Source organism: Acomys russatus, chromosome 14 (genome assembly GCF_903995435.1).
Source record: "Acomys russatus chromosome 14, mAcoRus1.1, whole genome shotgun sequence".
NCBI lineage: Eukaryota > Metazoa > Chordata > Mammalia > Rodentia > Muridae > Acomys > Acomys russatus.
Genome location: NC_067150.1, coordinates 59071470 through 59088660, shown reverse-complemented (window position 1 = coordinate 59088660; position 17191 = coordinate 59071470). Strand labels below are relative to the sequence as shown.

The 17191-nt window shown below is 45.6% G+C and overlaps 1 protein-coding gene across 1 annotated transcript in view; it reads right to left on the bottom strand.

Annotated features, from left to right (window-relative positions):
- The window catches only part of Vps13c (vacuolar protein sorting 13 homolog C), a 162396-nt gene that overhangs the window by 103845 nt on the left and 41360 nt on the right, over window positions 1–17191 (bottom strand). The window contains exons 12-21 of the mRNA XM_051156733.1: window positions 16925–16982; window positions 14798–14925; window positions 12110–12216; window positions 11339–11510; window positions 10793–10855; window positions 7265–7394; window positions 5448–5542; window positions 2827–2969; window positions 1932–2124; window positions 687–801 (exon numbers count right to left, since the gene is read on the bottom strand). Coding sequence (XP_051012690.1) covers window positions 687–801; window positions 1932–2124; window positions 2827–2969; window positions 5448–5542; window positions 7265–7394; window positions 10793–10855; window positions 11339–11510; window positions 12110–12216; window positions 14798–14925; window positions 16925–16982 — 1204 coding nt within the window. The remainder of the gene's footprint in view (window positions 1–686; window positions 802–1931; window positions 2125–2826; window positions 2970–5447; window positions 5543–7264; window positions 7395–10792; window positions 10856–11338; window positions 11511–12109; window positions 12217–14797; window positions 14926–16924; window positions 16983–17191) is intronic.

Sequence of the window (17191 nt, the reverse complement as noted above, 5' to 3'; positions counted from 1 at the left end):
GGCCAAGGGGGAAATGATATGGTCAAACTGTACATGATGACACTATTAACAAAAAGACCAAAGATTTTACTTGAAAGATATTAAGTAGTGTCAGTTCTGTCAAAAATTGGATTCTCAATTCAGCATGTAAAGTTAAAAACTGCAGTAAGTTGATGGAAAATGAACGTCCCACAGCATGCATACATAGCACAGTAAACCCTACATAACTAGTATTGGTCTAGGCACAGAAGGATTTGTTTCATTTGTTAAGCAACCTGGTGCAATAGTCTGCTGGGTTCCTTAAGACTAGGCGGGAACAGCAGGTGAGCGGCGTTAAAGACTGGAGGTGGAGGGTTGCCTTCCGCCTCACGAGCTCCGGGCACAGCTTCTTGGCTGTAACACAGCAGAAGCATCTTTCTCTGGAAGTCCAGCAAGAGTCTAGCAAGACTCTGAGTTAGCCCAATTTTTTTTTTTCTTTCGAGACAGGATTTCTCTGTGTAGCCCTGGCTGTCCTGGACTCACTTTGTAGACCAGGCTGGCCTGGAATTCACAGCAATCCACCTGCCTCTGCCTTCCAAATGCTGGTATTAAAAGCGTTAGCCCAATTTTAGAAAACAACCACCTGAGCTACTTTAAACACAATGTTTCCATTACACTGGACATGTTTCACCTTCAGTTGGCGCTGCTACACACGCTAGGGATCTCACCTGTAGCTGTTCTTTCTTTAATTTCTTCCAGTTTCATCAATGTAGCTGATGTGATTTGCTCAAGATCCAACCCCTTATTTGACTGAAAGAATTCAACAATCGCATTGATAGTTTTCTGTAAAAGAATTTTAGAACACAACAGGTTGTATGGTAAATCTACATCATAAGTCTGAAGGATTTACCTCAGTTATAAACGGAATCCAAAGCTATTCTAGGATACTACATTCCCTTTGGGAGTGAAGACAGCTGTGAGCAAGGAACAGCCTAGTGCGCTTACTACAGAGAGGCCAGTCTGTACCTGACACAGCAGTGCCCGTGTGTCTCAGTGGCATGCGGAAGCAGCACCTGACACGACCTCTAGTTTCAGCCTCCAGTTAAAGAGTAAACCCCGCCCTTCAACACTGAACTTGGATAATGTCATATATAGACATTTAGAGAAGAAACAGGAGGAAATGGTTCAATCTTACCAACACATAAAACTTGAATATAAAAATATCAGAGATTTTATATGACAAAGAAAGTGCTGGCAATTAGTTTTACAGCAACTTAGCTGTGACCATGAAAACAAGCTGAACCATGTCCTTAAACTGTGTAAGACGGTAAGTCTTGTCATGGGTGTCACAGTAAGAGTGTAAAATGTTTTCAGCTTCATTTTACCGTATGTGTGTGAATGCTCACACACACATGTGCATACACACATGTCACAGCACATGTACGAGGGTCAGAGGACAGCTCTGTGGAGTCAGGTCTCTCCGACTGTCTTTACTGGGGCTCCAGCAACTGAGCTCAGGTCATCAGGCCTGCATGGCAAGTGCCTTTACCCCCGAGCCATCCTTTCAGCCCTAAAACCATTTTAAATGTATTTTTGTGTATAGAGTGTACACATGTATAACATACAATCATGTGTTCACATGTGTAACATATAATCATGTACCTATGCAGGTCAGTGCACTCATGACCATGTGCAGAGGCCGGAGGAGAACATGCTGTCCTGTTCCTTCACTCTCTGCCTCAGTCCCTGGAGACAGGACTTCTCGCGAACATGGCTGGCAGTCAACAAGTCCCAGCAATCCTCCTGCCCACCTCCCACAGTGCTGGCCTACAGGCACACACATGCCCGCACCAATCTTTGACTTGAATGCTGAGGATCCAGACTCCGCAAACACACTCACAAGTGCACTTACATATTAAGCCATCTCCCAAGCCTAGAGGCAGCTTTAAAAGCCCCGCCCTGCCTGCACTTACAGCATCGTAGATGACCTCCACAGGCTGTGACTGGACGACCAGGGTCTGGTCAGCAGGGCTGTCCTCAGGGTTGGTTTCGAACTCAATTCTGAGCAATGACGATGTAGTGTCGCCAATGGAAGCCACCAGTGACGGCACAACGTCTTCTTGTCGCAAGCCTGTCACATACCAATGTTCCAATTTTGCTTCTATCCTATCCAATAAGGAAAGAGCAAGCATAGAACAGATAAAATTGTATCTATCCCTCTGAAGACTCCCTTGAGAACCAGCCCTATGCCCAAAGTGGCAGTCCACCTTCTTAGCCAGCCTTCATTTACCCACAGAAGCTGCTTAGGTTTGTGTCAGCCACTGTCTCGTTAGCTGTTTATCCTCCGTATGAAAAGCCTGCTTTGGTTAACCCAGGCACGGCACACATTCTGATCACGGTGTCTAGGCACAGGTGATGCCATCACCCTCCTGCACCCTCTATCTGCCTCCGCCTCCGCTTGGCACCCTTCCCATCCGGCTGCCTGCACCTCCCACCATTTCAGTCCTCTCCCCACCCACAACTGACCATGTGGTAGAGCTGTACACATTCCACACTGCGCTCTGTGGTTGTCTGATGTGCTAAATAGTCTTAAAATATTTTTTGCATGTCCTTTTGTCAGATATAACATAAGTACCCTAAAAACAAAAATGTACTATACCCTAAAAAGCTGCCATGGTGCAGACACTCTAACAAAAACGCTACCTGAAAAACCCTTGCGGGAAAGAGGGAGGGTGGAGCAGTGAATTACCCAGTTCACAATGAAGCATGCAAAACCCCAGCAAAGAAACGCTGCCTGTCTTTCATCTGCATACGTCTATATATTTGGAGCCTAAAACCATAAGTGAAAACAAGTTCTTAAAAACGTACTTCAGTGCTTGTGCTCCTGGTCGCTGGGATACTTGGGTACCCAAGCCAATTATCTGGATTCTCAGGATTTCTGGAACATTCCTGTTTTCCCTTATTATGATAGAGGTGCTCACCAACTTCAGAGTCAGTATATGGGCCACATACTAAACAAGGGGATAAAGGGAAACTGTCAGCATGTAAATGACTGCTAGCTTTAAAGGCTCCTTCTTAAACTAAGTATGGTGACTTATCAAACGACTCAACAAAGCGTGCGGCGCCTGCAAACTCTCCACGAGTGAACAAGACTTAAAACCTCAGTGAAAGCTTCTCAGACAGACAGCACACTTCTTAAGCAAACTAAGCATCTCAGACCAATCCTCTAGCCGAGGAAAAGAAAAAAATACATACAAGAAATACCTGCCAGACGGCTGTCGAGATTTACACACACATTAGACACATGCGCGTGCATTGCGCACGCACACACACACACACACACAGTGTGTGCACACGTGAGCTGGGACGGACAGCCACTGGGGAGATGATGTAGAGTGTGGGGATGTGTTTCTGCTCAAAGAAGAGGCAGCCTGTGAAGGGAGACTCACCAGGAAATATTGGAAACCAGGTCCCGGCTCAAGGCAGCGGCGCTGAGGAGCCGCCCTCCAATCTGGCGGAGACCCAGGGACAATAAGGAGAAGTAGAAAAAACTCTCCAGAGAGAGGAAACACAGACAGAAATGCAGAGAGCTGGAAAGGGACAGAAGACACCACAGAGGCATGGCTCACGTCGCTAGTCCCAGAGAAGAAGCCGGAGAGCAGCAGGCAGAACTGTCCACAATGATGAGGTGAGACCTGCGACATTCCAACTGCACAGACGGAAGCAAGCACACATCTGTACCACAGCGAATACTGAAAACCCAAACAGTTAAACACTTCCTCCACCGGATGGCCCCACGTCTTACTGAAACAACACTAATTGGACTTAGTGAGTTGTCAGAGACAGAGAAGATGAGGAAGAAAAGAACAGCAGTTGAGAAGGAGACATACTGGGGACCCAGGGGACATGGAAGACTGAAATAGAGGGAGGGGTTTGATCATATTTCATTTATTCCTGTATGAAATTCTCAGGGGTAAAGGAAAATTAGAAAATTATACTACAAAAATTTTAGATAAAAATGCCCTTCATTGATTAAAACAATATACAAAGAAACCGAATGGACCTAAGTGTCACTACGATACAGTGCGGCTCACAGACAGCGTGAGCCAAACAGCGACAGAATTACGGAATCAAAACTCTTTGTTTTTAAAGGAGGGAATCAACAATCTACAATTCTAAACACAAGGTGTGTGTGGGGGGGGGTGTCCTTAAGACACATGGGAAAATACTACAAGCTGATCTTCATCAGAGGGAGGAAAACAAGGAGCATCACTCAAGAGAAGGGAAGTAAGAGCGATGGTCAGAGACAGCACTGAGGAAAAAGAAGATGCGACTCTCTGGCGCTCCCTATCTCCCCAAAATTATCTCCAGAGTCAGCGTACCCTCTAGCAGCATTACAGCAGCATGTCTTTCTGAAAGCACGAGACGATCGTGCAAGCTGTACATGAACGTAAAAGATTCAGCACGACCTGTAAGGAGGTCCACTAAGAGCCGCCCGGACAGCGATGGAGAAGACAAACCACCTGCCTTAAAAATGGGCATTTACAAACAAACACACAGGACAGGATGGCCAGCAAGCTGCAGAGACGTGCTCGGCATCATCAAGCTGCGGAGATGCACTCGGCATCACCGTCGGGACAATACAGATTAAAACCGCGGTGGGCAGTGCGCCGTGTCCTTAGAGAGGCTAACGGGAAGCGTAAAGAACGCCATCACAACGAGTGGGGTCTGGGGAACCGTTTCCTAAGTTACACATGCATCCACCCTATGGCCCAACAATCTTACTCCTAGATATTTTACTCAGTGGAAATGAAAACACACAGTTAAGAAAGAAAGTGAGACAGAAATAAAAAGACCCCGAATGCTCTTCAACAGAAGCCCAAACAAGTGAGTGCTGGTGTTTCCGAACGATAGACTGCTCGCGGCGGCGGCAATGAGAATGAGCACAACAGACTAGGTACAGCAGTAGAGACGACCCACTTACAGGAAGACAAAACCAAGCAGCACGAAAACATGGCGCCTACAGCAAGTCTCAAAGGGGAGTGAAAGAGGCAGCTGCGGTATTGACCATCAGAGCACTGGTTATCTCTGGAGTAGAGATGAGGGGAGCGTTGGGGGGCCTAGGACCCCGCAGGACTCTAAGCCTTGGCGCAGCCAGTGACTTCTCAGCCTAACAAACAAGCAGACTGCTTTTGATTTGTTCACTCATGCTGTGAGTTAAATTTCACAACAACAACAAAAAATGTTTTGAATGGACTGCACACTCTAACAAGACTCTACCAAGAACGTTTGCCAGGGTCTCTCCCACTCACTCAATCAAGCAGTCTCGGCCATGGAGGAGTTTTGACTGCTGAGGTCCCAGAACAGCATTAGGCAACCAAACTGAGGAAAACACACTTCAGTAGCTACTTAGAACATCGCTAATTTAACCCAATTCAAGATAATCCAGCAAGTGAGCCAACACATGGCTGAGGGCGCCTGACACCTACCTGCTTGGGCAAAGCGTAGTTGTAGGTATTCTCGCTGTAGCCGATGGCAGTCAGGAGTTTGTCTTTTTCCTCTGGAGTCATAAGGTCATCAATGGCTGTGAGACAGGACCGTCATTTAGGAAACGAAGGCCTTTGGTTTACAGGTTTTTTTTTTTTAATCCACAGACACAAACGCTAAAGTAAAACCAGCCACCTGATTCCCTCTAACACGCCAGCCACTCGGCTTAATTAAAACAAACACCCTGTATTTGCCTATTTGCATTAAGAAACTGCAAAAAAGACACTAGCTGTTAAGGAAACTCAGCTCTCAGATATATGCATTTTTTAATTCCCTAAAATTTTCAAAAATTAACTTGTCATTAAAAATCCTTCTAAAGCCTAACAATAAGGAATACTGAATGGTCTAAGGATGAACATATTAAATTTCTCACAAGTCATTTTTCAAGAAATTTAAGTTTCACTCCAAGTAGATAAACAAGGCGATTGGGTAGCCTGTCATAGGTGCTCATGTGCTGTCATATGTGCTCATGTGCTCTGTCATATGTGCTCATGTGCTCTGTCATATGTGCTCTGTCATATGTGCTCATGTGTTCTGTCATATGTGCTCATGTGCTCTGTCATATGTGCTCATGTGCTGTCATATGTGCTCTGTCATATGTGCTCATGTGCTCTGTCATATGTGTGTGCTGCTGCATATGTGCTCATGTGCTGTGCTGCTGTGTGCTCTGTCTATGCTCATGTGCTCTGTCATATGTGCTCATGTGCTGTCATATGTGCTCATGTGCTGTCATATGTGCTCATGTGTTCTGTCATGTGTGCTCATGTGTCTGTCATGTGCTCGTGTGTTCTGTCATATGTGCTCATGTGCTCTGTCATATGTGCTCATGTGCTGTCATAGGTGCCCATGTGCTCTGTCATATGTGCTCATGTGCTCTGTCATATGTGCCCATGTGCTGTCATAGGTGCTCATGTGCTCTGTCATATGTGCTCATGTGCTGTCATAGGTGCCCATGTGCTCTGTCATATGTGCTCATGTGCTCTGTCATATGTGCCCATGTGCTGTCATAGGTGCTCATGTGCTCTGTCATATGTGCTCATGTGCTCTGTCATATGTGCTCATGTGCTCTGTCATATGTGCTCATGTGCTGTCATATGTGCTCATGTGCTGTCATATGTGCTCATGTGTTCTGTCATGTGTGCTCATGTGCTGTCATATGTGCTCGTGTGTTGTCATATGTGCTCGTGTGTTCTGTCATATGTGCTCATGTGCTCTGTCATATGTGCTCATGTGCTGTCATATGTGCTGATGTGTTCTGTCATGGGTGCTCATGTGTCTGTCATATGTGCTCATGTGTTCTGTCATGTGTGCTCATGTGCTGTCATATGTGCTCATGTGTTGTCATATGTGCTCGTGTGTTCTGTCATATGTGCTCATGTGCTCTGTCATATGTGCTCATGTGCTGTCATATGTGCTGATGTGTTCTGTCATGGGTGCTCATGTGTCTGTCATATGTGCTCGTGTGTTCTGTCATATGTGCTCATGTGTTGTCATATGTGCTCGTGTGCTGTCATATGTGCTCGTGTGTTCTGTCATATGTGCTCATGTGCTCTGTCATATGTGCTCATGTGCTGTCATATGTGCTCATGTGCTGTCATGTGTGCTCATGTGTCTGTCATATGTGCTCGTGTGTTCTGTCATATGTGCTCATGTGTTGTCATATGTGCTCGTGTGTTCTGTCATATGTGCTCATGTGCTCCTCCACTGGGTATGTGAGACAGAATCTGTGTGGCTTTTTCTTGTCTGCCTTGAGACTTACTCTCAGGGATTAATGATTCTTCTTCATCTTTCTTCTTAGACTCTTTCTTTCCCCAAAACCCACTAAACCAGCCACGTTTCTCTCCTGCCTCAGTAGACTTTTTCCTTAACTTCTGCCCAGAATGAATGACCTGAAAAATACAAACTGAAGATTAATCCAAAAGAAACACTGTTCACTGTCAAGTATAACCATGGGAGACTTTGTACAACGCTTCAGTGCACGACAGGGGAGGAGGCCAGCCACTGCTCACAGTACGCCGAGGCAGGGTGGACTCCAGATAACCCACCCAGTATGCCGAGGCAGCGTGGACTCCGGACAACCCACTCCCTGTGCCGACTGATAGAAGTGGAGGACAGCCTGCTGTATAGCTAAACTTGGTGAATGACTGTGTACTGTAATGGGCACACTAAGAGACACTAGATCACAGGTTTATAAAATGAAAATGATGCTTAAAAGGAAGATGCTTCTGCACCTGAAATGAATTACTAAAAGACACATCTCAGAATTTACACACATTACTGGTTTGCTGACTAGTGTGTGGTGGGAAGGAGAGAGACAGTGACAGAACGGTCCTCAAACCCCATCTCATCTCTCGCTTCAAATAAAGCCTAACGCGCTTCCTACTGCTCCTTCTCTTAGCCTGTTTCTCAAAAGCCAGAAAACAAGTATTTAAAAAAGAAAAAACGTAAATGATTTAGACTCTATCACCATTCCATGATCTTCAACAATCTTTAAATTCACTTTTAAGAGAATTTTTATTGGGTAGTAAATCATCAACATATTTAAGTATCCCATATTAAAAAGTAAACCAATCAAGCCAGATTGGTGGCACATGCCTTTGAGAGGCAAAGGAAAGCCGATGGTTGTGAGTTCGAGGCCAGCCTGGTCTACCAAGTGAGTCCAGGTTAGCCAGGATTGTTACACAGAGAAACAATGTCTCAGAAAAAAAAAAAAAAGGTAAACCAATCAAAAAGAGAAGTTAAAAGGAAAAATTAAGTTCTATACTGAAAAAGGTTTGATGACCAGATATAAGGCCAAGCCTAGGAAAACTGTTCAGTGTCTGTCCTAAGTGACCCAGGAGTGTAAGCATTCAAGAGTGAAGAGATATGAAATACGCAGGAAAAGGTATCAAGATATATTAAACATTGTATTTTCATTCTAGCATTAACACATATGTGCACATATATACTGTGTTTATGTTATATACATTTTATATAGATGCTTCGTGTATGTGTTTGTGTATAGACAGAGTGAGCAAGAAAGAAAGACAATCAGTCATCCAAAAAGAAAAGAAGAAAGAGAAAATATTTAAAAGCACACCACACGTGTACACCTCGGGTCTGAGTCAGCCCAGCAGCCACTCAGGTGATTGTACTGCAGGCAGCCATAGGTGGTCGAGCTGCTATCCTCCCAGGAGCCCTTTTCTGCCTGAATTTGGAGCTGTGTTAAGTTAACACAGCTTTCCTCCTTCAACTCAGCAACACCCATAGTCACCGGCATTGCCACCCATCTCTCTGAGCACGGCATCAGAAGACTCCTGGTGTCTGCAGCTCTCCTCCTCCCTAATTCCTCAGGTGACTTTATCCAGTCTCACACGTCTAACCAACCCTGAACTACAGTGCAGCACAGACTTCTGCACCAAGCTCATTTCCCTCTGTCTAACGTGAACCCCAGATCTCCTCACACTATGCCCAAGCTCTTCCAGTCTTCCCCATCTTATTTGATGGCAGATCTATACTTTCAACGGTCTATACCAAAATAACCCTAGGCTTTTTAACTCTCTTACATCTACCCTGTATCAATAATATAAAATTTGTCTTTGAATCATCTTGACTCTGGCACATTCTATCCCCTCCCCTGAAGCCATTCTCCAACAGGCTCAGCAGTTAGTCCAACAGCAACTGGTCTCCCTAGTTGTACCCTCATGCTCTGTCCGACAGCTGCTTGCAAAGCAGCTAGACTGAGTTCTAAAGCATGCCCAATTACAACAGCCTGTTTCTTAAAACCAGTATTAAAGACTTGCCGATCCACACTGCTTCTGTAAGAGCCGGCACACCATGGCGACCGCCCAGTTCCCAGCAGCACCACCAGCACGTGCTGCATATCACACTGGCTGCTGCCCTCCCCTCCCAGGGGAGCTCCCAGGCCAAGAGCTTTGAACTGGCCCAGCGCATTCTTCCCTCCTGGCTCAGCTCCACCCCTGTACGGCTCCCTCCTTGGGTCCTCGTCCAACCACCCTTCCTGAATAAGGCATTCTCTGACCTCCTGCAGTCCCAGTCATCATCACTGCCCAGCCCTGCACGCTGTATCCCTGCCTATTTGTGTTTAATTGTGTAATTATTGTTCTTCTCTCCCACTGGAAGGGATGTCTTAGTTTTGATCACTTCCATGTGCTAATTAATACAAAGGGGAAGACTGGGGGTGGGGTGGGGGGGTCACTTACTTAGTCCTTCCTAAGGGCCAGGCCCATAACAGTCCAACTGTTTTAAAAGAATGATCATATGTTATCCCACAATAAGCACAGGACACAGGTTCTCTTATAAATGAAAAAACAAAGCACAAAGAAATTAAATAGCCAGCCACAGCCACTGCAAACCCGGGACCATCCGCCCCAGCCACTGCAAACCCGGGACCATCCGCCCCAGCCACTGCAAACCCAGGACCATCCGCCCCAGCCACTGCAAACCCGGGACCATCCGCCCCAGTCACTGCAAACCCGGGACCATCCGCCCCAGTCCATCCACCCCAGCCACTGCAAACCCGGGACCATCCACCCCAGCCACTGCAAACCCGGGACCATCCGCCCCAGTCACTGCAAACCCGGGACCATCCGCCCCAGCCACTGCAAACCCGGGACCATCCGCCCCAGCCACTGCAAACCCGGGACCATCCGCCCCAGCCACTGCAAACCCGGGACCATCCGCCCCAGCCACTGCAAACCCGGGACCATCCGCCCCAGCCACTGCAAACCCGGGACCATCCGCCCCAGCTGCTGCAAACCCGGGACCATCTGGCCTTCTCAATCCACACACTTAACCATAATCTAGGATGACAGAAATTCACTGACTTTTTGCTAGATAAGTGAATAAGTACATATGCTCTAGTCTCATTTTTAAATGAGTTACGGACTGGAAAGGTAGCTGAGTGATGCAGCAATATGCTCAGTCCCCAGCATCACAGGGCAGGGTATGGCGTGCCCATGAGATCTCTAGAAAGGACTTAATGGAAGTGCAGACAGCTCTGGCAGCAGCTGAGCGTCCAAGACAGCATGGGAGGCAATGGGAGTTTCTCCTTTCTGCTGCTGACCGGAGTGTTCTCCTGATTCTAGAAGCTTTGTTTAACAAGCTGTTCATTTTTAATCACTGAGAAGCAATAGACACAGAAAGGACAACGTACACAAAGTCCTGGTGGACAGGCAGGAAAGATTCACAGACAAACTGGTTCTGATTTTGGAAAATTAGAATTTCTGGGTTTAAAGAAGTAGGAATTAATTAATAAAGAATAAAGTCAGTTAGCCAAAATGATTACCTCAACTTGTGCTTGTTGTCTCACTAAAATTATGTTTAAAACATCTAGGCTCTTCTCCAAGTCCTGCAAAATGAGAGAAAGGGGGATCAGAAAAAAGCATACTCCGTGACTGAAGCACTCATCCAGTCATTACCCAAACTGGTAGTGTTCTAATGAAAGCACGAGCTAACATGGCCTTTAATCACTTTCATTTTTACAGTGAGGAAAGTAAGTCTCATAAAAAGTTAAATGGTTATTAAATATTCTCATTTTTAATTTTCTCACGTCATTCTTCACAAAGCAATGAGTCTGTTTCTTGTCAAATTATATTCCAAACCAAACTGGATACATAAGAATATGAAAGGAGCTGGGTATGGTGGCGCACACCTTTAATCCCAGCACTTGGGAAGCAGAGGCAGGCGGATCTCTGCGAGTTCAAGGCCAGTCTGGTCTGCACAGTGAGTTCCAGGACAGCCAGGGCTATAGAGTGAGACCCTGTCTCATTAAACAAACAGAATACTAAAGGCTGATTAGACTTACACCAATACCAACATATGCAAAATATACCTGAATTTGTTTCTGTATTTCTTCTGAGACTTTGGTTTGTGTTAACTTGTTTTTGTAGGCAATCTTGTAATTCTTGAGTAGCTGCCTGTGGTTTTTTATGTTACTCCACGACCACATCTGGGTATATCTTCTTATGTGGACTTCAAGAACAGAATCAATTGCATATTTCCACCTGAAGTCAAATTGTGTAAACGCACATATGAATATCAAGGTACAAGAAAAGGCTTAGACTTTTCAGAGGCACTACGCTGTTGATTTAGTTACTGCTGCTCTTCACCACCTCCCAGGAACTCCAACAGTGTCTCTGCGAGCCCCCAGTGCAGCTCTCTGCAAGGAAACTCTCCAGGAGGAGGGCATGCCAGAGACAAGCCACACAGGCACAAAAAGATGCGCGTGGGAAACAGCGCAGCCGTGTGCTCCACAGCAGTGTCTTGCTGAACGGCAGGCCACACACAACACAACGGCTGCATGAGCTGCACTGTCTGGTGATGACACCGCTTTGTTAGTTCACGCTGCGTGCACGATGCCCACACAGCCGTGAAGTGCATTTCACACAGTCCATCTCCGCGGCTCGGTGAAACACGGCTGCAGGCTGTTCCACTGGCGTGCTCTTGAGTGCATGCGGATGCCTGACAAGGCTTCTTAAAACATGTTCGAAGTTATAAGATAAAACTGTAGGAGTCCAGGAGCAGAATATAAAATGAGGCATTCGTGAGAGAATGCACACACACAGAGAATAACTTTTAAACAGAAAGGACAGTCGTGACTCACCATTGCCGACAGTTGGCGTGAAGCGGTAAGCAAGGCTTGTATTTCCTGTACGGTGCGTTTCTCACCATATAATCCAGCGACTCCAAAAAGTCAATCATACTTAAGTACTATGGAGATAAGAACAAAACTAGGTTTGTTACAGCCACCATTTAAATAAAAACTGGATTTGATTCTCTTTTTCTAGGACTCCGAAATCTGATAATTCAATAATATACTAACTCTACCTCATTAAACATGACATTATCAATTAGAAGTTAAAGCAAATATTTTAAGTTCTCCTATTTAAAAAAAAAAAAACTGCACTACAACTTAAACAGTCACACAACCAATAATATACATCCTTTTTTTAGCTTTTCTAAAATGGAAATTATACACATGTTAGCAACAATAAAATGGTATGTCTCAATTTTATGATATTTATGTTTCCAAACGTGCCTGCTTTTTTTTTGCCACAGCCACAGTAGCTAACTCCCAAACTGATCCAGAAAATCTATGCATAACTAAGCAATCTGATGATGTGCTGGGATTTAAGCACTCACTTTACTACCAACACAACTTTGTGTTGTGTAGGCTTGAGAAACGGTTCAAATAAAGAGGAACACACGAGGTGAGTGAGAATGATCACAGGTTCCAGAGAGAAAGACCCAGCTTCCTTCTCCTCAGCACAACCCCGCCTTAAGGCCACGAGAGCTGTGTCTAGCCTAGACTTCAACAGTCAACTATATCAGATTTCAGAGACCTAAGGCAGAAGGGACCCAAAATACCTAGTTACAACTTACATTCACAATGTTATAAAATAAAATTGTAGAAGCATTATGTTAAGTAAAATAGATCAATAACGTTTGTTTTAAGCTAGGCATGGAGGGACACATCTACAGTTCTAGAGTTCAGAAAGCTGAGATGGGAGGATTGCTGCAAGTTCAAAGGCTCCTGGGCTACATAATGAGCTCCAGACGAGGCCAGACCAAACAGAAAAAAAGCAGTTATTTTCCCTTTTGGTAATGAGGCTACTAGAAAACCTGACATGGCAAAGGCCGTTTATGTTCTATATTAAACAACACTACACTAGCACTGAGTTAGAGGCTCTTCCCCTCCTCGGTTCAGGTCTCGGAGTCTGCTATCCAAAGCCTCTGGGCATACGACCACACTTGGAAAACAAGCAGAGGAAAAACTAAAAACTAAATAAATGGTACTTGAGTGTCTGCTGTTAAAAACTGAGGTGCTGGGGCTGGAGAGATGGCTCAGTAGTTAGGAGCAGGGGCTGCTCGTGCAGAGGGCCTGGGCTTAATTCCAACACTCACACGGCACCTCACAACGCCCAGTAACTCCAGTTCAATCTCCAAAGCCTACAGGATAGAGGGAGATAACTGACTCCTTCATGTTAAATACACACACACACACACACACACACACACACACACACACACACACAACATACACACACACAGTCACACACACATACACACACCACACAGTCACACACACAACACACACACAGTCACACACACACACACACCACAGTCACACAAACAACACACACTCACACACAGTCACACACACACTCACACACACATTCACGTCTAAAGGATTAGAATACAATGAAGGCGAAAAGCATACTGAAACTCTCCTACAACTACGAAGTAAAAGTAAGCAACACCATTCAGTACAGATCAAACTTTGTTTGTGAGAAAGATCAGATTAATGGAAACTATGTCTAAGATCGCCCTTATTTTTATTTTATTTTCATCAAATGTCGACAGAATGAAACAAAGGTACCACCAGACCACAGAGAATGACGACTGACAAGGACGAGAGCGACAGGACCATAGAGGGCGACGACTGACAAGGACGAGAGCGACAGGGCCATAGAGGGCGACGACTGACAAGGACGAGAGCGACAGGGCCATAGAGGGCGACGACTGACAAAGACGAGAGCGACAGGACCATAGAGGGCGACGACTGACAAGGACGAGAGCGACAGGGCCATAGAGGACGACGACTGACAAAGACGAGAGCGACAGGGCCATAGAGGGCGACGACTGACAAGGACAAGAGCGACAGGACCATAGAGGACGACGACTGACAAGGACGAGAGCGACAGGGCCATAGAGGACGACGACTGACAAGGACGTGAGCGACAGGACCATAGAGGACAACGACTGACAAGGACGAGAGCGACAGGACCATAGAGGACGACGACTGACAAGGACGAGAGCGACAGGACCATAGAGGACGACGACTGACAAGGACGAGAGCGACAGGGCCATAGAGGGCGACGACTGACAAGGACGAGAGCGACAGGGCCATAGAGGACAGCGACTGACAAGGACGAGAGCGACAGGACCATAGAGGACGACGACTGACAAGGACGAGAGCGACAGGACCATAGAGGACGACGACTGACAAGGACGAGAGCGACAGGACCATAGAGGACGACGACTGACAAGGACGAGAGCGACAGGACCATAGAGGACGACGACTGACAAGGTCGAGAGCGACAGGACCATAGAGGACGATGACTGACAAGGACGAGAGCGACAGGGCCATAAAGGACGACGACTGACAAGGACGAGAGCGACAGGACCATAGAGGACGACGACTGACAAGGACGAGAGCAGCAGGACCATAGAGGACGATGACTGACGAGGGCGAGAGCACCAGGATCAGGGGCTGCCCGAGGGAGCTCACCTGAGGCTTCGTCAGCTCCAGGGCGATACTCTGCACCTCGACGTTGCCATCAAGTTTGGGCGTTCTGAGCTCTGATTCTGCACCGGGATTCATGTAGAGTTTTGCAGAGGCCGATATTGGCTGGAAAACTGACATCACACAGGAAGACATAAGATAGCTTCACATTGCTCTTAACTATGAATAACTATAAATAATTCTAAGAATATTTGCACTTTGAAAGAAAAAAAATAGTAAATGATAGTGTGTATGTGTAACAAAATCAGTGTCAGGAAACGTGCAAGGCAGAAGAAGTCAGAGAAAGTGGCAGCATGCACAGGGACTGCAGAGGTCCAAGCTAGACAGGGTCCCAGGGCCGAGCAGGGGATGTGGACATGAGCTCCCATCCCTAAGCAAAACGCTGTCACCACCTGACTGCACACCACAGCTAAGGGCAGGCCCCATGGCCAGCAATAGACGGCCAACACAAAGCTAATTCTATGGGATTTTGGGAAGATTATTTTTTGTCTCATTGGTCTTTTGTTTATATATTATTTATGTACTGTGGTTTCCAGTTTTCTGTTTGTATGTCTTTGCCGTGTGCGTCTGTGTCTCTGTATGTGTATTGTGTGCGCATGTCTTTGCCATGTGCACATGTCTTTGCCGTGTGCGCCTGTGTCTCTGTATGTACTTCCCGTGCTTTTCCTTTGTTGTTCTCTGTTTTGTCCTAGTCTGGCTGTTTGCTGTTGCATTTGCCTGCTTGTTAAAATGAGAGGAAGAAGACACGGAGTTGGATGGATGGGATACAGGGAGGATCTGGGAAGGGAGGAAGAAGGGTGAACAGTGATCAGAATATATTATATATAAGGAAAAAAAACTAGAGCAGGGCGTGGTGGCGCACACCTTTAACCCCAGCACTTGGAAGGCAGAGACAGACAGAGATCCCTATGAGTTCGAGGCCAGCCATATATATATACACAAACAACCTTAACAAAACTGGAAACAACCCTGAGGTTGGGTGACAGTAGAAACAAAAGGTGTGCGAGGGATGGTGACAGTGGTACATTTTATCTATAAATAGTATCAAAGCCACATAGATATATTATCACATTATGATAATTACAATTTGCACTAAATTGTAGAGCATTTTGACTGACTTTTGTTATTCATAAATGCCTGAGAATTAAGTTGTATATTTTCTGAACTAGTTGTTTTATCAATGAAACTAAAAACGTTTACTAACTGGGAACACTTGAAAATCTTGTCATTATTCAAGCGTCTGAACGCAACAGAAAGTGCTATCATCCATGCAAAGAACTACAAAGGACAGGAAGGAAGCCACAGAAAACCAGGACACTTTGGAATACGGAAAGAATCCGGCCTGAAAACTAAGGATAATTATAAAGAAGCTCGCCGAATAAAAACAAACTAATACCTTCTCAGAATGACACTGAAATGGGAAACCAGATGCAGTAAATAAATAAGCGGGCAACTCTATCAGAAATAAAGAAGAAGCTGCCAAAAAAAAACAAAAAAAGGTCCAGGCATGGTGGTGTACACCTCCCAGAACTCAGGAGGCAGAGGCAGGTGGATCACTGTGAGTTCGAGGCCAGATTGGTCTACAAATCGAGTTCCAGGACGGTCAAGGCTACACAGAGAAACCCTGTCTCAAAAAACCAAAAAGAAAAAAAGAAAAAAAAAAAAGTTAACTTAAAAAAATATATCCAGCGTGATTGGCTTACACTGCCAGTGGTGACATGAATGCCACAATCCCAGCGATTCTAAAAGGGAGGGAGGAAAAGAAAAATGAAAAAAAAAAAAAGGAGGAAGTGAGGGAGGGGAGATTGGAGGAAGAGAAGGAAGAGGGAATAAACTGCAGAACAAAGACCCTGGTAACAAGACAGGAGAAGTCACAGGCTGCAGCAGGGACCCGGGGCTGCAGCAGGGACCCGAGGCTGCAGCAGGGACCCGGGGCCGCTCTGCTGGCCCCATCACTCCCCAGCACTGTAGGGCTACATTCTAGTCCTTAAGAGCTACAGTCTAAACAAACACACTGTGCAGCCAAATACCATAAAACGAAACACATTCTGTTTGTTAAGGCAACTGCATTTAGAAACCTTTGTGAAAACATTGACTCTCCCTGATACTCACTGTACTGGTGGTTTGGAGGGATGTTTGTACTTGTAAGAATTTCACGTTTCAGTTGATCCTAAAGAGATTTAAATTGAGAATGAAAGGGAAATACACACTTAGCCATGCACACAAATTAAAAAGAAAAAATGGTTCTCACATCAGTTCTTTCATTGATCTTTCTGTAACGACTAGTCCACAAGAAAAACATAAAACATAAATGTACAGGCATTTTTCTTTACAATAAAGATACAAAGACCTAAATGCCTAGGCACATAATATTACGTT